Source organism: Pelodiscus sinensis, chromosome 5, assembly GCF_049634645.1.
Source record: "Pelodiscus sinensis isolate JC-2024 chromosome 5, ASM4963464v1, whole genome shotgun sequence".
NCBI lineage: Eukaryota > Metazoa > Chordata > Testudines > Trionychidae > Pelodiscus > Pelodiscus sinensis.
This window is the reverse complement of record NC_134715.1, coordinates 4,467,016-4,493,427: the sequence shown is the minus strand read 5'-3', so window position 1 is coordinate 4,493,427 and position 26,412 is coordinate 4,467,016. Positions and strand designations below refer to the sequence as shown.

The 26,412-nt window shown below is 44.6% G+C and overlaps 2 protein-coding genes across 3 annotated transcripts in view; one reads left to right on the top strand and one right to left on the bottom strand.

Annotated features, from left to right (window-relative positions):
• The window catches only part of LOC142829495 (uncharacterized), a 151,382-nt gene that overhangs the window by 90,973 nt on the left and 33,997 nt on the right, over positions 1-26,412 (bottom strand). The window lies entirely within an intron of this gene.
• On the top strand, positions 22-16,721 carry LOC102458636 (sulfotransferase 1B1-like). 2 transcript variants are annotated; one of them, XM_006132970.4, is made up of 8 exons: positions 22-1,780; positions 4,823-4,968; positions 7,303-7,431; positions 7,665-7,762; positions 11,812-11,938; positions 13,636-13,730; positions 14,717-14,897; positions 16,117-16,721. In XM_006132970.4, exons 1-8 carry the CDS (start codon positions 1,536-1,538, stop codon positions 16,227-16,229), a joined length of 1,134 nt encoding a protein of 377 aa, XP_006133032.2. In that variant the 5' UTR covers positions 22-1,535; the 3' UTR covers positions 16,230-16,721. The 2 variants fall into 2 exon arrangements, with proteins under 2 accessions (XP_006133032.2, XP_014433991.2); XM_014578505.3 differs by lacking the exon at positions 22-1,780 and adding an exon at positions 1,862-2,256.

The following is a 26,412-nucleotide window of genomic DNA, read 5'->3' as shown; positions in this document are numbered from 1 at the left end:
TAGACTATTAACCCTCACCTTGTAGTTCAAAATGAACTTTTCTCACTTTTGCCCTCGTGCTGATAGTCTTTGCTCAGGGGATGATCACTGCTGCCGAAAGCTTGGCCTACATTGTTCTGTCTCAGATATTTTCCCATCACATTTGAACCTTGCTGCAACACTGAGCCCAATACTGAGCTCCTGAAGGCTTTTTTGGGGACATCTTTTATTTTCTCTGTATTAGGAAAAGCAAAAGTCTGTGTTCTGCAGTCTTAGAAAGTTATCAATCATTCGTATAATGCATGGCAAGAGAGGTAACAGTATTCCTTTTATATTATTCGTAGTTAGGCATTCGATAGATATCTCTGGTGTCTCATTAACTATGTCCTTTATGAGTTGCTGTTTACGCTCTCCATGTCTTACACACTTTCACTGCATCACAGCTGGGCTCTCTCTTCACTTTGTTCTCATGTCTGACAGACTCACTGGTGACGCCCCTTGGGTGTACAGTTGATAACTATCTAAGAGGCGGAAGCAAAATGTAGCCCTCAGAAAGTCTGGGAGGTTCCATGAGATTCTACAAAGCTCCAGAACATTCTAGGAGCTTAGTGAAAAGTGACTTCACATAGGGAATACCCAAAACGTGCCACTTCAAACATTCTGTTTTCCGTTTTGTCATTGACAACTAGAACAGCCCTCTAAACCCAGCAGCTGCTACAACTGCCCCTGAATACGATATTAGTCCAGAAGAAACACCTGCATTCCTCACCCCTTTTGGACCAGCTCAGGGACAATGTCTAGACTGCAGGCTTCTTTCGGAAAACACACTGCCAAAGCACATCGAAAAAGCAATCTGCTTTTATGAAAGATAGCACCCACGCTGAATGGACATTATCTTGCATTTAAGCTGTGATTATTATGGATGGATTGGCCACCTGGGTACCTATGCTTTTTCCTCTTTCCTCTCCTTTTGAAAGAACTCCCTTTTCCGTGTTCACACGTGCCTTTTCCAAAAGAGCTGTTTCAGAAAAAGGCTTTTTCTTTGTAGAAAAAGATTTACCAATGTCAGAGAACCGCCTCTTTTCTTTCGATTTTTTTCCAAAAGAACGCGATTACAGTGTGGACGTTATGTTTTTTCAGAAAAATGGCCATTTTTCTGAAAAAACTCTGTAGTGTAGACCAGTGTTTCTCAACCTTTCTTTATAAAGTACCCCTTTAAAAAAATTGTAAGTACCCCCTAGTGCTTACAGCTTTCAGACACATAACATTTTTTTCTACGATTGCAACACATTTGTTTAAACAACTTAATCGTAGCCAGGTGGGTGATGAAATTTTTGGGTGTAAAAAGTACAAAAATAAGAAAGCCCTGTAAAACTTAAAACAAAAATTCAATTTTCTCCAAATTTCAGTTCTGTTGACATACCCTGCAGACTTCTCTCGAGTACCCCAAAGGTTCTCGTACCACTGGTTGAGAAACACTGCTGTAGACATAGCCAGGGAGACATAGGGACCCTGATGTGGTCTCTCCTGCCTTCCCCAATGGGCCTCAAAGCTGAATGTATTCCTTCCTAGCCTTACGCAGAGTTTGTCTCTTACTATCAAGTCCCTCCCTCTCAGAGACACTGCTCAGAGAACTGGGACGTTTCTTTTCCCTTGGCTGCAGTCCTGAGGGTTTTTTATGTTCTCGCCTACGCAATGAGCCTGCCTCAATCCTTTCACAATCTCCTGGGGCAGATCATGCCAGTTCACACACAGCCGCCTTTCCTTCTCTTCACAACAGCAGCACCAGCAGAGGAGAAAGGTAAATTGAGTCTTCAACTCTATGACCTGTAACTTTTAGCAGTTTGTCTGTTCTGCTGTCCCCGCGCACAGCCAGGCAGAGCACCCGGGCTAGTGCTGGTGGGGGACACGTCCAGGAAGAAACCTGGGCATTTTTAATAGGATTTGACATTGCAAACTTCCCAGACCGGAATGTTCAATGCGCTGTTTTTTAATTTTCCTTTAAGTTCTGGGCAGCAAAGCAGTGTGCACTCAGGATGGAAATGACTGCAGGCGTTTCAAAACGGATTTATAATTGTATTGTGGCTTCGACTCATGTCTCATTTTGCTTTAGGGCAGCAGAAATGGTCAGTGTTACATACAGCAAGCTGGGCTTTTGTAAAAGCAGAAGGAGCTGGATAATGAATTGTCTGCTGGCTTACATAGGAGTTTAAGATCCACAGTGGTAAATCACTTGCTAGCTTACAGCATCCAGTGTCATTGGACTTGCTCTAAAAGGTGTGTGTGCAGCAGCTTCTGAAAGGAGCACAGCAACTAAAATATTTTTCATTTGCTCTTTTCAGAGGAAAATCAGGTCTGAAGAGACAAAACTTAACTTTCCTCTCCTGCCTGGGTGGGATTTCAGAGGAATGGAGAGGGATAATGAGAGGTGACACTGTCAGTCATTTGGGAATGCTTGAAAGCCAGCTGATTTCAGGCAGACTATCTCACACACACACACTGAAGAACAGCAGAGTTTGCCCCTGTTGCCTAACGAAATGTCCTTACTGCTTGAAGTTTGTTGTTCATTCAGGCAATGAGAATGCTGTGTGTTCCTTCTGGTCATGGTGGTTACAGTCCTGTTGCCTTGCATGGCTGAAAGTTTTATTATTAACTGGTTCTGGGTCATAGAACACAGTTATCTGGCTTAGTGCAGATAAGTTAGATGCATTGACTAGAAGATTTACTCCACATCGGTCAGTCCTTAACTCAAATATTTTTTGTTTTTCTTCATTTAAATCGTTGCTCTGGTGTGGGGCTGGGGATGAGGGGTTCAGTATGCAGGCTGCCCTGGGGAGAGAGAACTACTCTAGCTCTCTCATCACAGCAGGTTGGAGCCAGGTGAGAAATGCGTATCCACTGCTACTTGCAGCAGGCACAGCCAGGAGAGGGTGCATATCTCCCACTGAGGGGACAGACAAACTCTCTCAACTATATAGCAGATATTGATACCTTTCTCCACCTCTTCTCCCTGCTGCCAGGTGGGGTTATAGCTGTCCTTGTCCCCATCTCTGGCCCCTTGCTGCCCTCCTGTGGTTATTCTACAGCAGGGATGGCCAACCATTTTGAGACAAAGGCTACAGCTAGACTGCAAGCTTTTTTCAGAAGAAGCTTTTCCAGAAGCGATCTTCCGGAAAGACTTCTTTCAAAAGAGTGTCTACACAAGAAAAGTGCAACGAAAAACCAATCTGCTTTTTCAAAAGAGAGCATCCACATTGATTGGACGCTATCTTGCAGTGCTGTTGTGATTACTGTGGACGGGGTGACCACCAGAGCACCTCTACTTTTTCCTGGAGGCCTCTTCTTTTGAAAAAACACTCTCGTCCACGTCCACACATGCATTTTTCTGAAAAAGCTTTTTCAGAAAAAGGCTTCTTCCTCATAGAAAGAGGTTTACCGCTGTCAGAAAAACCCCTCCGTTCTTTCGACTTTCTGTCGAAAGAACGCAACAGCAGTATGTAGGTAAGTGTAGTTTTTCCAGAAAAATGGTCGTTGCTCCAGAAAAACTCTGAAGTGTAGACATACCCTTAGAGCCAAAATAGCAGTGGATAGAGTGCAATGAGCCACATATTATATATTCATTTTTAATACATCTAGATATCTAGATAGATATAGTACACAAAATGTAGTGATAAAAATAACATTACAGGACATAAAAAAGTCTCTAGTCACTTAAGTAATAGAAATTTAGCCGTGTTAGTCTGGTGTAGCTGAAGCAAAATGCAGGACTATGTAGCACTTTAAAGAGTAACAAGATGGTTTATTAGATGATGGATGTTGGTGTATAGAGCTTCTACATCCATGGTGGCAAGGATGGTGTTATTGGGGAGGTTATCGATGTTTTGTAGTTTCCTTAGGAAGTCAGTAGTGTCTTGGAGATAGCTGGGGGTGTTGGTTGCGAAGGGTTCTCTTCTCAAACCCTGGCATGATTTTGGTGGGGGAGACCCGAGAGAGCCTGCAAGTCACACTTCTGCAGGCCCCAACTCCATGTACACTTTTGTTGTGACAAATGAGTCCATTAATGGGAAAGCTGAGCAACAAACTTATTTATGGCATGTGGCTGTCTATCTAATGTTATGAAATGTGGTTTGGTGGGTGCTCATCAGAAATTTCATTGCTGCCTTGTTTTTTAATGGAAACAAAGCCAAAGGCATGCACAATTAAACACTTGGAGAAGAACAGGCCAGCTGTAAAAAACAACAAACCAACGAACGAACAAACGAAAGAAAGAAAATATTCCGTCTGGCTATGTCTATACTACCAAGTTATTTCAAAATAACCTTATTCCTCTTCACAAGCAAGGCTATGTCTACACTACAACAAAGAAAAGTCAGAAAAAGGTACGCAAATTGTGAATCACAATTTGCGTATCTTTTTCCATTTTTTTCTAAAAGAGGCTTCTCTGACATTTGGCCCATCTACACGGGGCCAAATTTTGGAAAAAACTCTTTCAGAACATCCTTTCTTCTTCGTAAAATGAGGTTTACAGGGATGCTGACAAAATGCGTTCTCTTTTCCGACTTTTTCAGAAAAGTGAACGTGTTGCTTGGATGCCGCAGAGCTTTTCCGGGATGCCAGAGGTATCTGTAGTCTAGATGTACCCCAGGAATTTTTATTTTGAAATAACAGGCTTGGTAGTGTGGACACTCCCCTGGTTGTTTTGAAATAAGGGGAGTGATTTTAAAATAACTCCCCAGTATAGACATGCCCTCACATTCCATGGAGTGTCAGAAAGCACTGGGAACATAACAGTTGTATGTCCAGCCGCTTTCCCATCTGTTCTCTGTTGACCTCTTCCCCACAGCATGGCTTCACCAGATTATATTCGGCAGGACTGGAGGACAGTCCACGACATTCCAATGGTCTGCGCATTTTCATACAACTGGGAAAGGATTGACAACTTCCAGAGCAGGCCAGATGACATTGTGATAGTCACATACCCCAAATCTGGTGAGTTTTTATGCTTTCAGGGTTGGGAGCCAAAAATGAGCCAGGCCCTATGGTCCTGGAAATGTAGTGGGGTCCCCTGAAGCCCTACCATGTCCCCTTTCGGAAAACAAAGCAGCTCCAATGATTCACAATGGGTAACTAACAACATCAAGCAAAAATGCCAAGGAGTCTTCCCAGCATGTCACAGCTGCCAGCCTACATTTCACTCAGTGGAAATGATCCCATCAAATGTAACCCCAAGACCTTCTGGACTGGGATGTATTCCTTTCTTAAATGAACTTTCTATGGCCTTGAGCAGCTGCAAGGGGAACATCTCAGGCACCACGCAGGCACAGGGAGATGGATGAGCATTTCCCCAAACTAAAGGGACAGACTGAATGTAATATTTCCCTGGGCTTTCCTAGTGTTTGGTGATGTGCCTTGCTAGGCTAGAGACTGAGTCCCAGCTTAACGCTCTCTGGGCTGTCAGGGGCTGGAGGTTTTGTGGTCCTGGGATAATTGGAGTTGTTTGGTTGATGAAGCCATGAGATTGATGGGTCTGAAGGACTGAAATTCTCCTTCGACAAACTGACCTCCGTCATGCAGTGCGTCAGAGCCCAGGCGCTAGAGAAAAAACAAATTGAGGAACCCTTGAATGTCTTGACAAGCAAAAGGTTTTTGGTGCCGAGGGACAGGAGGTGAATTGTGAGCTATATGCCGGATAATGTTTTTTTACCTGTTTTTACAGCAGCTTCTGTCACCCTCACTCATGATGATTAGCTCCCAGATTGAGGTAATATTAACTGAGAGCAAGGACAGCAGGATCGGGCCCTTCAATTGCAATGCCAGCTTTCTTGAGTGGTTCATACATTTTATCTTTAACCGTAACAAAGCAGCAGGCTAAGAACCAATGAAATTCAAGGTCTGGAATTTTCCCATTCCAGTGTGGGTGCTTTAAATGGTGGGGGTGGGGAAGGTGGGGGGGCACAAGTATTCAGAATTCCAAATACTGGTTCATGATTCCAAATGAGGTCAGCTGCCCTTCCTTGTGTGAGGCAGCAAAGGTCTAAGCATTGGCCCAGCAAGGAACCAGGCACAATGAGCCATCCTTGTGGTGACTATATGGTGCTGGCTCATAGGGAGGCAGGCAGGGGTTAGCACGGTGTTTCCCAACCAGGGTTCCACAGAACCCTGGGGTTCCACAGACCTTCGTCAGCGGTTCCGCGAGAAATCGTGAACTAAATAAATAATTTATTTTCTTACAATGTAAGCTGACTTGTATATATAACAGCTCTTTACAAATAAATGTTGTTGACAATAGTTTAGCAGTAATTGAATTGCGCTCCCTGCTGTCAACTTTTTTTGGCCAAGCAAACGTTTTCATAGGTAGGGGTTTCTCGGGATATGAAAAATTATTTTAGGGGTTCCTCCATGGGAAAAAGATTGGGAAGCACTGGATTAGCAGAAGGAAAATTTAGGAGTGTTAGGATGAAAGAAGGGGCGGCATCCTATCTCTTGTCCCACATCAGATGGGATAGGCCACTCTGGTGTATTACACAAATGGTAAAATCCACGTAGGGCTGGAACTTGGATTTTTCCTGTATCTTGTAGGCAGCTGCTGAGAACACGGAAATGCTCACTGAAGACCTAGTGGTGGAAAATCAGCTATCACGTGTGTTGGCCTAGGAAGGCTTCACCTCATCCCTGAAAAGGGGTGTGGTGGGACAGAGTTGCAGATTTGCCACCAAAAGAGACCTCTGGAGTGGTCTGCTTTCCCGTGGTAGCTGTGTTTGACCATGCTGCCAACTGCAGTGTTCCGCTACAGACCAATGACATGCCACTGCTACCCAGCCTCAGGCCGGTGGAAGAGATGTAGCTAGAACAGGGGTTCTCAATGTTCAGTGCACTGCGACCCCCTTCTGGAAACAAAAATAGCGACATGACCTCAGGAGGGAATAACGAAACTTGTCACCTGAAGTGTGTGTGAGGGAGAGTCAAATCTGAATCCTTCTGCACTGGTTGATGGTGGTGGGGAAGCCAAAAAGAGAGTTTGTAACTTGAGCTCCGCTCCCCAGGGGTTCAGCCCCAGAGGGTGGGCTTAGGGTTTGGATTTGGCCTCATGTCCCAGAACGTCTAAGTCAACCCTGGCGACTCCATTAAAACGGGTTCATGACCCACTTGGGGTCTCCAACCCACACTGGAGAACCGCTTGGCTAGTGTTTGGAGGATCCTAAGTGGATAGATGGAATATCTCCAAGTGCTGCTGTCTTGGCTCGGAGGACAATGGATGAGGTTTCTGACTGAGCGGATAAGCTAGATTCTTGACTGAGTTTTTCTCGCTCATCTTGTTTCCAGGCACTACATGGATTAGTGAGATTGTGGACATGATTCTGAATGACGGCGATCCTGAGAAATGCAAGCGGGATGCAATTTTCAACAAAGTGCCCATGTTGGAATTTTCTGTTCCTGGAAAGATGCCACCAGGTAAGCATAACACTTGTGGCTAGTGACTATTGGAGAAGATGGTCAGAGATTCAGTGTGGCTGGCTTGCAGTTTCAGAGAGGAACGAAAGAACTGTTGATAGATCATTGCCCTGAGACTCAGGAGATCTGGCTTCTGTTGCCAAGTTTCAGTGATTCTAATGCACTTTTAGAAATGTTACCTTTAATGCCTTCTCTGTCAGCATCAATTATCCCTGGGAACTTTTGCTTACCAGGTACAGAGCAACTAGACAAGCAGCCATCTCCTCGCTTAGTGAAAACCCACCTGCCAGTCCACCTCCTTCCAACGTCCTTCTGGGAAAATGACTGCAAGGTAATCTGTGACTGGGTCCTTAGGCCTTCTAGACCAGTGGTGTGCAACCCTTGGGGGGTCGAGGCTGTCTTACTGGGAGTCGCAGCAGCCGGCCGGCCTTTTCTTTTCCCGTCTCAGCGTACATGTGGAGGGGGAAGGGATGGTGGCAGGGGAGTGTACTGATGATTTAAATTAAAGGGGGCTCAACAAAATGTTCCTGGTGTTTTTTTTGTTTTTGCTCAACAAAAATTCTCCCAGCTCTGGGGGTTGTGAATGAAAAAAGGTTGAGCACCACTGATCAAGCCTATAGGCCGACAGTGGAAATATGTGTCTTGAGCACACAGAATATTTATACTGGTCCCCCCTTCTGCCAAGTTCTGCTCCCACATTTTTACCCGCTGACTCTTCTCAGGTGGGAAGAGTTGTTGTTGTTTTGTTTGGTTTTGGTGAGTTGCTGTGGTGATTTCTACCTAAGGTAGCACGCTGTCAGCTTTACCTGTGCAGCATTGGGATGCAGGTTTATAGTCATAGTTTGGCTGTGATTTTCAAAGATCTCTAAGGGATCCAAACGTCCAGTTCCCTTTAAATTGGCCTCGTGGGATTCCGATGCCTTTAGAGAACTTTCACTCAGTTTTGAGTAAGATGTTGTTCTAGCCACCAGGTTTGCAGGCTCTCCTTGGTATCTGGCAATCAGACTGGGTTCTTTCTGGCTCATGCTTCATCATGAGGAGGAGGGAGAAAAATTGTTCTCCTTATCCTCTGATGATAGGTCAAGAAGCAATGGGCTTAAACTGCAGCAAGGGAGGTTTAGGTTGGACATTAGGAAAAACTTGTCAGGATCATTTTGTATCCACATCTGCATCTGTAGCTGCAAAAAGGATCCATGTCTATAAGTATCCACGTTAGTTCATTTTAGTTTTATGATCAATAACAAAGATCCTGGAAAGAAAACTCTACCAACATCACCATCTGCAGAAAATCCTGCTTCCGAGGCAAGCATGCTTGGCTTGACTAGTGTTACCCAGACATAACTGGGGAAAATGTGGTCCTGCAATTGCAAGTCAACTAATAGTTCTGCTTGATGATTCAAGAGACAGAATACAATCCAGCTTGCCCCCCTGTTGCTATATTGGGCCTACAGCTGTGATGTGTTTTGCCACTATATAAATGGCTATGACTGAATACATGTGGAAGCTGCTGCATCCAGGGGAGTAGGAGGATGTGCCCCAAGAACAGAGCAGATGGGTAATGCAATGTTTCTATCCTTCAGAGGTAGGCCAACTTGCAACTGAAGATCTGTAGGAGGCTTCCTAGGGGATGCACAGAATTAGCTAATCTCGCAGGCATCCTGGTAAATATCCCTCCATGGTATACACCACCCACTTTGGGGGTAATATTTGTCCTTTGGTGGACTACTAGTGCTACCAGAGTCTCCAATCCTGTGGAGGCCTCTGTACTTCCTGACACTAGCAGAAATGATAGGATAGGATTTTGTTGATAGGATAACAAGCCTTGTGGATAAGGGGGAAGTAGTAGATGTGGTATAGCTAGATTTTAGCTATAAAATTAGTCTCACATGATCTTGTCAATAAACTAGGGAAATACAATCTAGATGGGGCTACTATAAGGTGGAATCTGTTTTGGGAGGTGCTGATCAGGCCTTCGGACCACGTGACCAATCCAGCAAAGTGCCTGATCAGAGCTTCCCAAAACAGATTTTGTTTTCTGAACTGAAGGAAGGACAGAGGAGAGTTGGGGGCCAGAGGAGGTGATTTAAGGACATGTTGAAGGTAAACATGAAAAAATGCAGTATCAGTGTCGACACTTGAGAGAACCTTGCCCAGGACCGTTCCCAGTAGAGAGCGGTAATCCATGAGTGGGTGGTGCAATTTGAGAGGTCCCGCTGAAGTACAGATGAGGAGAGGCAGAGAAGGAGAAAATTGCTGCAAAAACTGCTTTGCGTCCCTCCAATAGCCACCAACACCTGCCTCGTTCTGCGATAAGACCTGTGGCTCCAGAATTGGGCTGGTCAGCATTCTACAGATCCACAAATAGGAGGAAGACGTCTTACTCATTATCAAGTGACCACTGAGAGAGAGAAAGAGAGAGAGATTATAAAGTGGATGCATGACTGTTTGGATAACCATTTCCAGAGAATAGTTATCAATGATTCACAGTCAAACTGAAAGGGCATAATGAGTGGGATACCACAGGAATCAGTTCTGGGACCTGTTCTGTTCAATATTTTCATCAATGATTTAGATGATGGCATAGAGAGTACACTTGTAAAGTTTGCAGATGATAAGCTGGGAGGGGTTGCAACTGCTTTGGAGGATAAAGTCATAATTCAAAATGATCTGGACAAACTAGAGAAAGGGTCTGAGGTGAAAGGATGAAATTCAATAAGGACAAATACAAAACACTCCACTTAGAGTATGTCCAGACTGCAAGGCTATTTCGGGATACCTCTGGTATCCCGAAATAGCTACCCCGCATCCAAGGAATGTGTCCGCTATTTCAAAATAATTTTCAAAATAATGAACGCACTATTTCAGCATCCCTGTAAACCTCATTCCATGAGGAATAAGGGATGTCTCAAAATAGTGCTTTATTTCAAAATTTGGTGCTGTGTAGATAGACCAAATTTTGAAATAGCCTATTTCAAAATAAAATCGAAATAAGATACACAATTTGTGTAGCGCAAATTGCATATCTTATTTTGATTTTAGAGTGCAGTCTAGACATACCCTTAGGGAGGAACAAACAATTTCACACATATAAAATGGAAATGACTGTCTAGAAAGGAGTACTGTAGAAAGGAATCTAGGGGTCATAGTGAACCAAAAGCTAAATATGAATCAATAGTGTGACACTGTTGCAAAAACAGCAAACATGATTCTGGGAAGTATTAACAGGAGTATCAGAAGCAAGAGACAAGAAATAATTCTTCCACTCTACTCTGTTTTGATTAGGCCTCAAATAGAGTATTGTGTCCAGTTCTGGGTGCTGCATTTCAGGAAAGATGTGTACAAACTGGAAAAAATACAAAGAGCAACAAAAATAATTAAAGGTCTAGAAAACATGACCTATAAGGGAAGACTGAAACTATTGGGTTTGGTTACTCTGGAAAAGAGAAGACTGAGAGGGGAAATGAGAACAGCTTTCAAATACCTATAAAAGTTGTTCCAAAGAAGAAGGAGAAAAATTATTCTCTTTAACCTCTGATAATAGGACAAGTAGAAATGAGCTTAAATTGCAGCAAGGGAAGTTTAAGTTGGACATTAAAAAAAACTTCCTACCTGTCAAGGTGGTTACACAATAAAATAGATTCCCAATAAAATAGATGGAAGTAGTAAAATCTCCATCATGGGAGATTTTTACGAGCAGGTTAGACAGACATCTGTCAGGGATGATCTAGATGGTGCTTGGGCCTGCTGTGAGTACAGGGGACGGGACTAGATGACCTCTCGAGATCCCTTCCAGTTCTAGTGCCCTATGATTCTGTGAAACGGGTGGTGTTGTTTCCCCATTTTTACAGATGGGGAAGATGAGGAACAGAGAGATGGATCCAAGACCCAGAAAGAGTCACTAAAAAGGTTAGGATCAGAGTCAGGGACAGAGCTTCTGTAGCTTTCAATCCCCTGCTCAGTCCCTGGTGCTCTACTAAGGGGCGGCCCTAGACTAGCCGCCAGCAACTGGCGCCCTAAGGTAACCATGCAATCAGCGCTCCCACCTCCAAACCCCTCCATGATATTGCGCCACCATTTGGAGCCCCATTTAACTTGGCGCCCTAGGCGACTGCCTACTTCGCCTATATGGATGGCTGCTCCTGGCCCTACTCTCAGACTGCAGCACCCAGGTGCTTTAAATTCCTGCGGCACCCAGGTGCTTTAAATTAATTTGTCCTTTCCTGAACCAGCATTTGGATCCCCTGCAGTATGGTTGGGAGTTTGAAAGTAGACAAAGGGAATTAGGCACCAGCTTTGGAACCTTTGGAAATCCAAGTTTTGAGCCACTCAGAACTCAGAGCCACGGAGGCCACTTGGATTGTTCTCTTCTTCCTTCCGCAGATGATCTACGTTGCCCGAAATGCCAAAGATGTAGCTGTCTCCTACTACCATTTTGACCGGATGAACAAGCTGCATGCAGACCCTGGCACGTGGGAGCAATATATTGAGAAATACATGGCGGGCACAAGTGAGACCAACATCTCTTAGCTATTTGTGTTCCCAGGGTTTTAAATTGTTGCTGCTTGAAGCAAAAGAGACCTGCAACTTCAGGGGTATTTTCGAGGCCAGGACCAGCCATTTGCTAGAAAAAAAGGATGCTGCGCCTGTCAACGTGCTCTCTGTGTACTAAAGTCCAGTGGGAAATGAGGGAGGGAATTTTCCTATTAGATTGGAGAGTTTTGAGAAGCCTTCACTCCAGCCATACTCCCTTCAGAGGGAGCAGTGATTGGGGAATCTGGACACTGGCCCAGACCGTATCTATCTATCTATCTATCTATCTATCTATCTATCTATCTATCTATCTATCTATCTATCTATCTATCTATCTATCTATCAGCTTGTGCCTCTGTCTGTCCATCCGTGAGTCCCTTTGTTCACCTCCTAAACAGTAAGAGCTAGGTCCACCAAATTTGGTAGGCAGCTTCCTCTTATTGTTAGTTAACACAAGATCAGGGGTTGATTATGCCAGGACAATGGGTTGTGCCTGGAATGAGATTGTTCTCCAGAACATGGAAAGGGAGGGGGCTGATAAGAAGGTCAGCTATACGGCAGTGACCATGGAGGGTGGCCACACAAAGATGAGAGGAGACAGTTGGGGCTGGGACTCACCATACTGCAGGCCAGTAGCCTAGGTAATTGGTCCCCTCTGCCCGAAACCCCTCCTGCCAGCCCTCAGCCACAGCTTGCTGCCCCACCCTTCCCTAGCACAGCCAAGGCTGCCCAGTGCAGCCTTCCCCACTCCTGCATGAGCCCCCTTTCTGCCCAACGGGCTGGGCCCATAGAGAAGCCAGAGTGTGAGGTGTGCAGTCCCCAAAGCGCTGGGGACTAGCTAGCAGGTGGGGTGCATGGCCTCCACTATCCTGGAAGAAGCCAGAGGTGGGATCTGAACCCCCTGGCTCTGCAGAGAAGCTGGTGGCCATTCTCTGCCCCTACCCTGAGTCCCCTTCCTCCCAACCTTCCCCTGAGCCCTCCATCCCCTCTTCTAAGCCCCCCCAACTTCCTGCCCTGACTCCTGCACCCCAACCCTTGCCCTGAGCCCCTCCTTGCCCCAACCCTGCCTTCTGCATCCCCACTCCTCCAGCCTCCTGTCCTGAGCCACCCACATTCCCAACTCCCTGCCCTGACTCCTGCACCCCCCATAACCCTTGCCCTGAAGGACCTGAGCAGTGCCAGGGAAATCTTCTAGTATATTTGGATCTTAGGGAGACGTCCTCGGCAGCTGTGAATCAGCAGAGCTGCACTGACATAAGTGGAGCTGTGGCCACTGTACACTAACTATGGAACTGGCCATGGACTGTAATAAAGTGAAGCTGATTTACACCAGCTGCAGATCAGGCCATTGACTGCATTGAACATGTGCCAGGAGATCTGTCCCTAAGCTGTATTTATACATGAGCTAGCTAACACCTGGTGCCTGCTCCGGTCATTAAATAACACATGAGGATTCTAACCTGACAGTGCAACCAATGAGGCAAAGTATCTGACCCAGTGTATGGAAACCACACCAAGGGGGGTTCATGCACAGTAATGTGATTTGCATAGGGTGTCATAGTAACAGCACACACAGCGCATTTCAGGGGTGGTAAGCCAAAGGGGCATGTGGCCCCCAGTTACCTGACACGCTCGCGTCACTAATCCCGTGCACCCCTCTTCCTCTAAGTTCAGTTGCGTATGGGTCCTGGTATGAGCATGTGAAATGCTGGTGGGAGAAGAGAAAGGATCATCCCATCTTGTACCTGTTCTATGAGGACATGAAAGAGGTGAGAGGGCAACAAAGTCACACTTGGGGGGTGTAGCAGGTTGGGATGCCCTGCCATGGCCACTCCAGGAATTAGTTCGGTCCAGTCTTAGAGTGGCTTCTCTGGGCGGTATCTCTCCAGGGCGGTTATCCACACTGTGGGGGACCCCATTACCCTAAGCTACCACTTGCCTCGGTGACCCACTGCCATTCATCATCAGCCCCTTCCCTCAGGGGCAAACTGTGGTCTGAACTGGGTTGCACCTGCTTCCTATTCCTGCCCTGGCTGCTCCTATGCTGCCCTAGGGCCTCCCTGGGCCCCTGTCATTGGGCCTCAGCCTGGGGTTTATTCAGGCCCAAGAATCCCAGTCTTTCCCCAGCACTGCTCTGTCTATGGTTCCACGGCCAGCAGGCAGCTAGGTTCCTCCTGCTCCAGAGCCGGAGTAAAAAATGGGCTCCTTCTGGCCAGCTCTTTATACAGCTCTGCTGGGCTCTGATTGGCTGCCTGAATCCTTCTCCCGATTGGCTCCCAGCTTCAGCCCTCCAGATCTGGCCCTAAGAATTCTATGACTGGCTGGGGAAGATGTGGCTGGAATTAGGCTCCTACTGAAGTGGCCATCTGCATCACTTTGTAAATAAATGATATATTACACCACCACCAAAACTGAACATGACTTGGATTGCAAATTCAAGTGTTCAAAATTAAGGCAGTGCTAGAATTCAGGTTGCCTGTGCAATGTGCTAATACTAGGGAGAGACGAGGAAGGGTGTTTTCTTTTGACTGTTAGTCTCCTTTTTCTTTTGGGAAGGGTGTAAGAAATGGATGCAAGGCTGATCAACTGTATCGCTGGATATTGGTTTTGATGTAAAGAAAGAACTAGAGTTTCTGATGCCTCATAGAAGTGCTAGACTTTCACTGTATTACATGCTGACGGCCACTCTCTCCTGACGAGGGGAGTAACTGGTTCCCACCACGCACCTTCCGAAGTGCCACTTGTCTTTCTGTAGGATCCAAAGCGTGAAATCCGCAAGGTGATGATGTTCCTGGGGAAGGATTTGAAGGAGGAGGTTCTCGACAGGATTGTCTCTCATACTTCATTTGAAATGATGAAAGAGAATCCCACTACAAATTATAAGATGGTCCCAACTGATGTAATGGACCACAGCATCTCCCCTTTTATGCGCAAGGGTAAGGATTCACACGGGTACTAGCAACCATTATTCTCCTCGTTTGTAACAGGATGGTACTTTTCATCCCGTTTTCCTTCGTAAGCTACTCAGGCAGTATTTATATCTGATGGCTTTTCAGTGGCTTGTGTAAAATAAGTTGGTGGCACCGTTGCTAGTGGATAGGTGTTTCTATCTCACAGATGCCTTGAAGGAGGCACTAACTAGCAATCCCCGTCTTATCAGAGAGACCGGGGGCTAAGTCCTTACCTGAAGAACAGAGCTGAGTAGAGTTGTGGAAGTCTGCACTCTGCTGCTGCTACCTGTTTGAACCTGATCTGTGAGTAAATGGAGGGGAGAGATCCCGATTTCTAAGACTTTAGCTCCTGGTTAAACATCAACAGGAAGTAACTGAATTTTACAGAAGCATCCAGAACAACAAGATCTGATGCATGCTGAGCCCTTCTGAAAATCTGGCCACTTTGTTTACGTGGCTAAGTGGGAACTAAGCTCTTTCAGAATTTGGCCTTAATTCCCCACGTCTCCCTGTGGTGTCTTTGTCAAGCCTCCCATTCACTAGCAAAAGAAAAGCAAAGAAGTATGTTGGCAAGCAGAGACAAATGTGAACAATAATAATAGAACCTAAGGGTGGAGTAGAGAGAGAATGATACAGTCTGAGCCAATTGGGACTGGAACTGTTTTCTGTTTGCAGTGCAATACTCAAAGGGGGGGGGGGGGCAGTTTTTTGCTGGTCTCTAACCACTACTGTAATACACATGTTTACTAACAATAATACAGGTGAGAGGCAATAATTTTCATATCAAAATTATTTTTAAAACAATTAGTATGGAGTAGAGAATATGGTTAGCTGGTTTGCTTCCTTTTCTTGATGCCTTTTGTCCTCAGTATATGGAAAAGATATTCAAAGTGTTAGGGTGCTAGGCAGACCAGCTCTCCTTGAATATATCTGTTAGTGGAAATGGGGGGCGCTCAGCACTGAGTTTTTGGCTAATGAGCACTATGTTTAATGAACAACATTTGTCTTTTGTGGTGCATGGAAAATGTATTCACTTAACTGATCAGTGTCAAAGTCTGGCTTCAGCTACACTTTTCAAAGAAGCTAGAGAAAAGAAAGCAACAGAGCAGAATTGAGACCACTAACGTTTTGTTGATACTCTTTTCTATTGCCTTGCCCACCACTGGGAATGCCTTTGCTTTATCCACTGTCTTCTTTGCTTTAGGGATTGCTGGGGACTGGAAGAATCACTTTACTGTGGCCCAGAATGAGAGATTCAATGAAGATTATGAAAGGAAAATGTCTGGGACCACATTGCAGTTCCGAACAGAGATCTGAACGAACTGGCATCTTCATGCTGTAGTTCTAGTACACGCGTCACTGTGGTTTCTTTTGCCAGTAGCTTTTGTTTGCTCCTGCTTTAATCAACTAGAAGGAGCATATTGGGAAGTGTCTCTGGTCCACTGATAGCCAAGCACTTGAACCTAGAATCTTGGGTCATCTTGGTCAAGATGTGGATTATCCTCCAGAACAGAGAGATTGTTCCAAGTGTTTGGGATTCTATATTGGGTCTGAGTAGCCGGGAAGCTCCCATCCAGACTCCCCAGTAAAATAAAGTTCTACCAGTCCCAAGGGATCAGAAACATTACCTGCCAGGTCAATAAATATTTCAGACCTTAACCCAAATACATGCTATAATACATTATTATTAATGAAACTAATATATATTTTAAAAAAGAGAGAGAGTATGGGTTAAAAGATCAATGTGCGTACAGACATGAGAACAGTTCTTGAGATTTCGATACATAATAAAGATGACAAGTCTCAGAAGGGTAGCTGTGTTTGTATCCACACAAACAACGGGGAGTCCTGCAGCACCTTAGGCTACGTCTAGACTGAATGCCTTTTTCAATAGAATAGTGATAGAAATGTAGCTGTGTTAGTCTGGTGTAGCTGAAGCAAAATACAGGACTATGTAGCACTTTAAAGACTAACAAGATAAACCATCTTGTTAGTCTTTTTCAATAGAGGCTTTGTTGACAGATGCTGTCGACTAAGCCTCTGTTGAAATAGAGAACCTAGACTACGATCAGTATTGTCGAAAAAGCAGTTTACATGCAATAGTGCCTTTTTTCGACAGATCTCTGTTGATAAAGGCATTCTTTCTCGTAAAAGGATGTTTGCCGCCGTCGACAAAACTGCCGCGTTCTTTCAACTTACTGTCAACAGAATATGGCGGTAGTGTAGATGCAGGTATAGTTGTGTCGACAAAAGGCCACTTTTGTCGACAAAACCCTGTAGACGAGACACACCCTTAAAGACTAAGGGTGTGTCTACACAGCAAAGTTATTGTGGAATAATAGCCATTATTCCGAAATAACTATGTGAGCATCTAACACAGCAAATCCATTATTTTGACATAATTTCGAAATAACAGATGGCTTATTCCAACTTCTGTAAACCTCATTCTATGAAGAATAACACCTATTCTGAAATAGCTAGTTAAAAATAAAGCGTGGGTAGATGTTCCACTTCTGCTATTTCGAAATAGCCCCTCACCAGAGCCATTATAAATTATTCCTCCTGGGGCTCTAAATCGAGATAGCACGTCTACGTTAAGGAAGCCTGCCTCTGACTCATTTTGAGGCTTCCCTGCAGTGTAGCCATGCTATTTCGAAATAAGCTATTTTGGAATAACTATTCCAGAATAGCTTATTCTGAAATAACTGTGCAGTGTAGACATAGCCTAACAGATTTATTTGGGCAAAGACTACAATGGGCTCATAAAGGGGATGGTGCCAAGGAAGTGGGCCACTAGGTCTCTCTTAAGAAGTGATCCAATTTGGGACTCAATATGAGAACTCGTGTATAAAATGACTGCTCTTTCATCTAGTTTATTCTGACAAAAACCATATTCTATAAATCTGACTTAAATTGAAAGTGCTTAATTCTCCAGGTCTTAAAAGCAGATGGCCAGTCATGTTTTTTTGTACATATTGATTACAGGAGGATCAATAAGGGTACTATTCCCATGGCACCTATTGTGGCTGACATGACTCAGCTCATTCGGAAGGTACAGGCTACCTCTAGATAGTTATTTGTCATTGATTTGGCTAATTGTTTCTCTGCTATTCCATTACACAGGATCGTTGTGCTTTTACCATACAAGAACCACCAATGGCCACTCACATACTTGCCCCAACGATTTCATCACAGTCCTGCTATTGCCCATACCCATGTTATTGATAGGTTGGATTGCCTGCAAGATCAACCCTGTATAGATGATATTTTCATTTTTGGGGAAACAGAGGCACGGATACAAGAAATGGACTGAAAATTAGCACTCATTAAGGAATCACGTTTGAATGTGAGTTTAGAAAAAGCTCAGTTGGTCCTATCACAGGAAACATATTTGGGTTTTGTTATCAAAAAAGAAGGGAGACAAATAGATCAAAGCAAAGTGAGAGCCTTGGTCGAAATGCCAGTCCCTACAGATGAACGCTCTTTACAAGTTCTACCAGGGGGATTACTTTTTTAAAAACTCCACATTTATAAATATGCAGAAACCACCCTACCCTTATGGAAGCTCTTAAATAAAAAGATACAGAGGGAATGGAGGCTGATGTAGGATTAGCCCAGGAAATGCTAAACCAGAAATCTTTAACTGCTCCAGCCCTCTGGTTTCCTGATGAGTCACAGCCTTTTGTAATTTGATTGTCTGCAAATGATGTGGCATTAGCTGCCATACTACTACGGAAAAATAAGAAAGGAAAATGTACAGGTTGCCTATGAGTCCAGAAAGCTTCAGGCCATGGAGCTAACTGTCAATTGTGAAAGAGAATGCCTGGCGGCCATTTTGACTGTACAATTCTTTGAACCCCTCATGAGAACAGCCCCAATTACTGTTCAAAGAACTCATACTCCCTCAAATACATTCTGTCAGGTAAGGCAATGGGAGGGACAGGGGGGATGGGGAAGGCTTCCATAACTCAATGGCACAATGGACACTTATCTTGGGCGATCGAGGCATTAACACTGAAATGGTGTCTACGCCGGACATGCCGACACATGCACTTATTGAAAAAAAGGAAATAGGTATGTATGTCTGGAAGTAACGCTAGGACAGAAAATCACATTAGTAGAAGCTCCTCCCTTAGAGGAGGTGGTTACAGCGACTCAGGAGAAACACTCTTGATTTACAGATGGGAGCTCAGTGATAATAAAAGGCAAGAGAAAAGTAAAATAAACTGCACTTAATTTGGAAGAGGAAGAACTGATACAGAGACATTTGGATCACAGGTCCACACAATGTGCAGAGCTCCATGCTATTTACCAGGTCCTAAAACAATATGAACATGCTCCTCAGTCAATATATTTTTAAGCAGATAGTGATTTTTGTGTGAAGAGGGAACACAATCTGGATGAATGATTGGGCAAGAAATTATTGGAAAGCTGCAGATGGGAAGGAAATTGCCTATATAGAAGACTGGAGATTGATATATTGGTGCTTTAATAATAAGCCAGGGCAATTAAAAATGGGGCACATAAAAGCATATAATAAAGGTACAAGTCTAGAGGTGATTTGAAACAACCAAGCTTACAATATAGCATGCCATCACAAGGTGGCAGCAGTAACCAGCAGAAGCCAGAGTACAAATCTTAACCCAGTGTCTGGGTCAGAAACAAGTATCTCAGGTAAATATACCAGGTACAGTGGAAAGACAGGAGTTAATTAACGTGGTACATCAATTTCTGCATGAAGGGGCTGTAGGATCCTTGAGGAGGTTAAAGCACGCTAGTGGAGAATGTGGAAGACGATATTAAAACATGGGTGAGGAATTGTGTATGATAAACTTAAAAAACAACAAATGGTCTTTTAGCACTTTATAGACTAACAGAACATGTAGATGGTATCATGAGCTTTTGTGGGCACAGCCCACAGAAAGCTGGCTAGATTGTTGGGCCCAGCGGGTAGTGATCAACGGCTCGATGTCAGATTGGCAGTCGGTTTCTAGCGGAGGGTCCCAAGGATGTGTTCTTGGACCGGTTTTGTTCAACATCTTTATTAATGACCTGGATGAGGGGATGGGTTGCACCCTCAGCAAGTTTGCAGATGACACTAAGCTAGGGGGAGAGGTAGATACGCTGGAGGGCAGGGATAGGGTCCAGAGTGACCTGGACACATAGAGGATTGGGCCAAAAGAAATCTGATGAGGTTCAACAAGGACAAGTGTAGAGTCCTACTCTTGGGACGGAAGAATCTCAAACATTGTTATAGGCTGGGGACCGACTGGCTAAGTATCAGTTCTGCAGAAAAGGACCTGGGGATTACAGTGGATGAGAAGCTGGATATGAGTCAACATTGTGCCCTTGTAGCCAAGAAGGCTAATGGCATATTAGGTTGCATTAGGAGGAGCATTGCCAGCAGATCCAGAGATGTCATTATTCCCCTTTATTCGGCTCTGATGAGAACACATCTAGAATATTGTGTCCAGTTCTGGGCCCCCCACTACAGAAAGGATGCGGACGCATTGGAGAGGGTCCAGCGGAGGGCAACCAAAATGATTAGGGGGCTGGAGTGCATGACCTATGAGGCGAGACTGAAGGATTTGGGTTTATTTAGTCTGCAGAAGGGAAGAGTGAGGGGGGATTTGATAGCAGCCTTCAACTTCCTGAAAGGAGGGTCCAAAGAGGATGGAGAGAGGCTGTTCACAGTAGTGACAGATGGCAGAACAAGGAACAATGGTCTCAAGTTACAGTGGGAGAGGTCTAGGTTGGCTATTAGGAAAAACTATTTCCTTAGGAGGGTGGGGAAGCACTGGAATGGGTTACCTAGGCAGGTGGTGAAATCTTCATCCCTAGAGGTTTTTAAGTCTCGGCTTGACAAAGTCCTGGGTGGGTTGATTTAGTTGGGACTGGTCCTGCCTTGGGCAGGGGGCTGGACTTGATGACCCCTGAGGTCTCTTCCAGCCCTAGGAGTCTATGATTCTAGCCCGCGCATGATCCCATCTACATGTTTTGATAGTCTATAAAGTGCTACTAGACCATTTGTTGTTTTTTTCAGTTTATCCTGTACAGACTAACTCGGCTACCCCCTGAAGCTTCTGAATTGTGTATAGTGTATATAGGATAATGCATGTCCCCCACACTGGCCAAAGATGGCCTGGACCGTGGCAAAGAGTTCAGATAGATTTTGCTGACAAATTACTATGGAGCAAAAAAGGTTTTTGGAATTTATTGGTAATCACTGATTTTTTTTCAAGGTGGGTAGAAACTTTCCCCACAACCAAAACAGCATTAATTCCTTAATAATTGCCACTCCTGAACTTATAGATTTGAATAATAAAGGAACTTTCATGGGAAAAATATTTTCAACAATATTACAGGCTGTAGGGATTAAACAATTTTCATATTCCACACAAGCCTCAATCTTTTGGGCAGGTGAAACACACGAATCATATGATAAAAGAAGCGCTTCATAAGATAGCAAATCAAACAGGGAGAGATTGGCCTGACAATAGCTAATATCAGGAGCAATTTATCTGCAGCAGTAATAGGTTAAGAACAAAAATCCAGCTCTGCCAAATCATGTTTGGGCAACCCATACAGCTAATAATTTATTCCAGCCAATTAATTAAAGACTCAGGAGATGCTCCTGTGATGACACAGCATAACTGTTTCCAAGGCTTAAAAGGTTGTAGGAAGACAAAACCACCTTGCAGTCAATGTTCCCTCTATTTTTTCCATCCATGTGCAGATTTTTTTTCCACCCATGTGCAGAATAAAATATGTGCACCAAGTGATGTGTGAATGTGCACCACCAGAAGAAACAAAACTTAGCCATGGGTGCTCTGCTAAGCAGCTGGGTGGCATATGAATCTCTCACGAGTGGTCGCACAAGTACCCAGCTTACAGGGAACACAGCCTGCAGTACATAATCAATCAGACTATAGAGCACATGAACGATAAGCTATGCAGAGATAAAGGGACTGAAGCAACCCTATAGGAACCAGGCAATCAAGTAATGTACCTAAAACTGGGGAAAAGAAATCATACCCTAGATTCCAAGTGGGTAGGCCCATATTCAATAGTGGGCCACTAAGTCCCCTCGTGTAGCATCTTGAAAAGGATGGGACATTCAAGAGGGTCTAGGGCTCCCAAATTAAACTGTTTTCTTAAATCATGACTGGACTACCTCTCCGAAGTACTCAGCAGACCACCTCCACAGAATCTGCGGGTACCAAGCCCTTCAGCAATGGTAACCGTTGGAATCATAGAACACTAGAACGGGAAGGGACCTCGAGAGGTCATCGAGTCCAGTCCTCTGCCCTCATGGCAGGACCCAGTACTGTCTAGACCAACCCTGATAGACATTTATCTAACCTACTGTTAAATATCTCCAGAGATGAAGATTCTATAACCTCCCTGGGCAATTTATTCCAGTGTTTAACCACCCTGGCAGTTAGGAGCTTTTTCCTAATGTCCAACCTAAACCTCCCTTGCTGCAGTTTAAGCCCCTTGCTTCTTGTTCTATCCTCAGAGGCCAGGAAGAACAATTTTTCTCCATCCTCCTTGTGACACCCTTTTAGATACCTGAAAACCGCTATCATGTCCCTTCTCAATCTTCTCTTTTCCAAACTAAACAAGCCCAATTCTTTCAGTCTTCCTTCATAGGTCATGTTCTCTAGACCTTTAATCATTCTTGTTGCTCTTCTCTGGACCTTCTCCAATTTCTCCACATCTTTCTTGAAATGTGGTGCCCAGAACTGAACACAATACTCCGAGGCCTAACCAGCGCAGAGTAGAGCAGAAGAATGACTTCTTGTGACCAGGAGCGGCCCTAGATGAGTTGCTGGCAACTGGCACCGTAGGCGAAATGCGCAATCGGCGCCCCCACCTCCAAAGCCCTCAACAGCTGTTTATATTGGTGCCCTAGGTGACCACCTAGTTTGCCTGTATTGACAGGCTGCCTCTGCTTGTGTCTTGTTCACAACACACCTGTTAATACATCCTAGAATCATGTTTGCTTTTTTTTTGCAACAGCGTCATACTGTTGACTCATATTTAGCTTGCGGTCCACTATGACCCCTAGATCCCTTTCTGCAGTACTCCTTCCTAGACAGTCACTTCCCATTCTGTGTGTGTGAAACTGATTGCTCCTTCCTAAGTGGAGCACTTTGCATTTGTCCTTATTAAACTTCATCCTGTTTACTTCCGACCATTTCTCCAAATACCAGCCTTGGCACCTATTCCCCATGTATTTAAAAAGCAACCACACATACAGGTACATATTAATATAAATTGGAAGTTGAATAATATTCTCTTAATTCGACCAAAATGTACCTCATTTCGTAATCCCATTTTCGGGTGGGAGGGTGTGTGTGTTCAAACTTGTCTGAAAGAGATAGTTATCGCATTCACTGTATAGCTCTTTTGTAGACTCCACCGCATTCTAGTAAAATTTGGGACATTGTGCTAATGAGAGGTTTGATGCTGTAACCTAGTCAAAGCTCTGTCAATAAATCACAGCTTTCTTCTTCTGCACTATGAGTTTGTACCAGTTCAGCTCCATCAGTGGTTGGCCATCAACTGTCGCAGTTGGGAGAAATTTCCTAAACTAGGTCTACACTAGGGGATTAGTTCAAATTAAGATACGCAACTCCATTATGTTAATTATGTAGCTGGAATCAAAGTATCTTAAATTGCATTTTGGTGCTGTCCACATAGCAGGAGGTTTACGGGAGCACACTCCTTTGAATTCCCTTGCCATTTGTAGGCGCAGGACTACCAGCACCGACGGGAACACCCTTTCAGTTTGAATTAGCATGTCTTCACTAGACCTGTTCATTCAATCTCCAGAAGATCAACTGTGGCTGCTTCGATCTTCTCTGTAGTATAGACAAGCCCTTATGGATACTACTTCTGCCATAATAAAAGCATAAGCATGTGGTTCACTGATCAGTTACACATGTTCAAAAGCTTCAGAGGGGTAGACTTCTAGTACTCCGGTCATCTGAAGAAGTGGATTGCGCCCACGAAAGCTCATGATCCCATCTACATGTTTTGTTAGTCTTTAAGGTGCCACTAGTCTATTTGATGTTTTTTTTAAGTTTTTCCAGTTACACATGTGCCACTGCAGATATTTCAGTCTGATGCTAAGTCTGTAGGATTGCATCTGTAGGATTGCACTGTAACTAGCATCTCCAATTAGGAATGAATTGGGATTTAAATTATCCTTCAGAAGTTGCTTTTTCAGAGGTGGTTGGAGTTTTCCCAGCAAGAAGAAACATTGTTTTTCAGCCAAAGTTCAGAATGTTCTTGACTTTGAATGGCTCAGAAGTGATCTGGCATTAAAATAGAAATGTCATATACACCTAGGTCACGATTCATCAAAGAACTTAAATAGTACTTCAATTTTAGCATGTGCTTAAGTCCTATAGTCACCGTGGGAACTGTAACTCTGGATTTTGTAACTTCTGCGTGACTCTATCTCAATCTAAAGAATTGCCATGGCCACTAATGCAGGTTAATTACTATGGAAATTATGATGTGTATTTCTAGAACTGTGAAACAGGTCTGAAGTATAACACCTGCAGTTTTCAGATTACTTATCTCATTTTCTTGCCATACACACCTTAAAAAACTTCTTTGCCAGCAAATCCTCTCAAAAGGCTTTTCTTCTACTATTTGCATTACTGATAATCTGATTATCATCTTTGAAAAGTGATGATTGAGAATACTGGAATACTGAAAGCTTTTTGCATCCATTAGCATTAACTTTAATTTCACCTGGAGCTGTTTATTAAGAAGGAGGTTTTCAAAAAGCACCTGAAAGATGTAAAAGTACTGCTTCTGTTGACTTTCACAGGACTTGTGCTTTTAAGGATTTGTTGACACCACAAATAAAGGTATAATTGCAAAATGGGCAGGCAAATCTGCCACTAGCTCTAATCTACCTGCCTTCAGGTAACAAGAGCAGTGCAGATGTGGCAGCAAAGGACTCTGGCAGAGATCGGCAACTCAAGTACATACCAGAGTCCCCTGAGGGCTTGTGCCAACACATTTTCACAGCTATTGCTACTTGCGCTAACTAGATTTAAGTGAACACAGATATGCTTACCTGTGTTACAATCACACCATAATGTGTGGTGTAGCTGTACCCTTATTCTCTTGACTACATAGGACAGTTTCAGCAGTTGTGTGTGTCAACAGAGTAACACAGATACATTCCCCTGTGTGGATGCTTACTAGGGTATAGCAGTGTCCACAGTGGAGAGTTAATGAAGGCAAGGCAAGGCACTGCCTACCCAAACAGACATGGGTGGCTCTGCTCATGTTCCTCTGCTCCTGCCTGCCTGCAACAGGCTGTCCCTGGCCTGGCACTGCAGGGGGAAGGGTGGCCGTGGGTCAGGTCTGGTAGTGTGGCTCCTGCTTCCTGGCCTCCATGGCTGCCTGACTGCCTGATGCTCTGAGGCTGGGAAGGCTGGGCCAAGCAGCCACCCATCATGATATGGGGCTCAGGCCACACTTCCCGTCAACCTGGCTCTCCAGGGCAGGGGGCATGGTAGTCTTAGGCAGGGGCCTGCCAGTGGGATCAAGAGAGGTGGCTGGGGATGCTGGATGGAGGCCCGTGGCTACAATGTTGACTGAGTGGGCTCTGGTGGGCCTGGAAAATGTGGGGCCTTGGGCAGAAAGGTTGGGGCTAGGAGGGCTTCGTTCCTCAAGCCAGACATTCACCCGCCACCCATGGGAATGCCTTGTTTTGATTTAACCTAACTCTCGTCTGCTGGAACATAAACCGAAAAACAGAGACGCTGTTATAGCAGAATAAGTGTCTACATGGGGTTGTAGTGGTGTGACAATATTGGTTTAAATTGACACCATGGGTTATACTGTCCCATGTAGACAAGGCCTTAGGCAGTGTTGAAAATCTTGACGCACGTTCACCTTTTGGCCTGATTTTACAGGTAGAATATGCCTCACATTTTGAAGATGTGTTTAAAAGGATGAAAGTGCAATGTTATGCTTCAAGGCCAACATTTTCTAAATTTTCTAAGTCCGCGTGAAGTGTATAAATAGGTGTCCCGATAATCATAAGTGCTGCGGACCCCAGAGTTAGCACTGCAATCCACGGGCCCCGGGAGCCACTCGGCATTTCTGAAAATCATAAATATGAATGACTAGAAGATTTTCCCAGCATTGCTCGGGTGCTTCAATCAAATAAGCTCTGGTTTTCTTCATTTAAATCATTGCTCTGCGGAGGGGCTGGGGAGGAGGTTCAGTATACAGCCTGCCCTGGGGAGAGAGGGCAGCCCCGGCTCCATCTCACCGCAACAGCTTGAGGCCAGGTGAGAAGTACCTGTCCATGACTGCTGCAGCTGCAGTGGGCACAGCCGGGGACGGGGTGTATGTCCCCCAGCTAAGGGACAGACAGACACACAAACAGACAAACTCTCTGAAATGCATGATTGAAAGCTGTCCCTTTCTCCACCTCTCCCCCATGCTGCCCCCTGTGGTCATT

Bases quoted from the DNA above. Each gene is read 5' to 3' on its own strand.
- LOC102458636 (XM_006132970.4), top strand. From the start codon at position 1,536: ATGTATTCCTTCCTAGCCTTACGCAGAGTTTGTCTCTTACTATCAAGT. The intron at 7,432-7,664 runs GTAAGCATAACA...TTTGCTTACCAG, and splicing joins TCCTGGAAAGATGCCACCAG to GTACAGAGCAACTAGACAAG. The intron at 7,763-11,811 runs GTAATCTGTGAC...TTCCTTCCGCAG, and splicing joins TCTGGGAAAATGACTGCAAG to ATGATCTACGTTGCCCGAAA.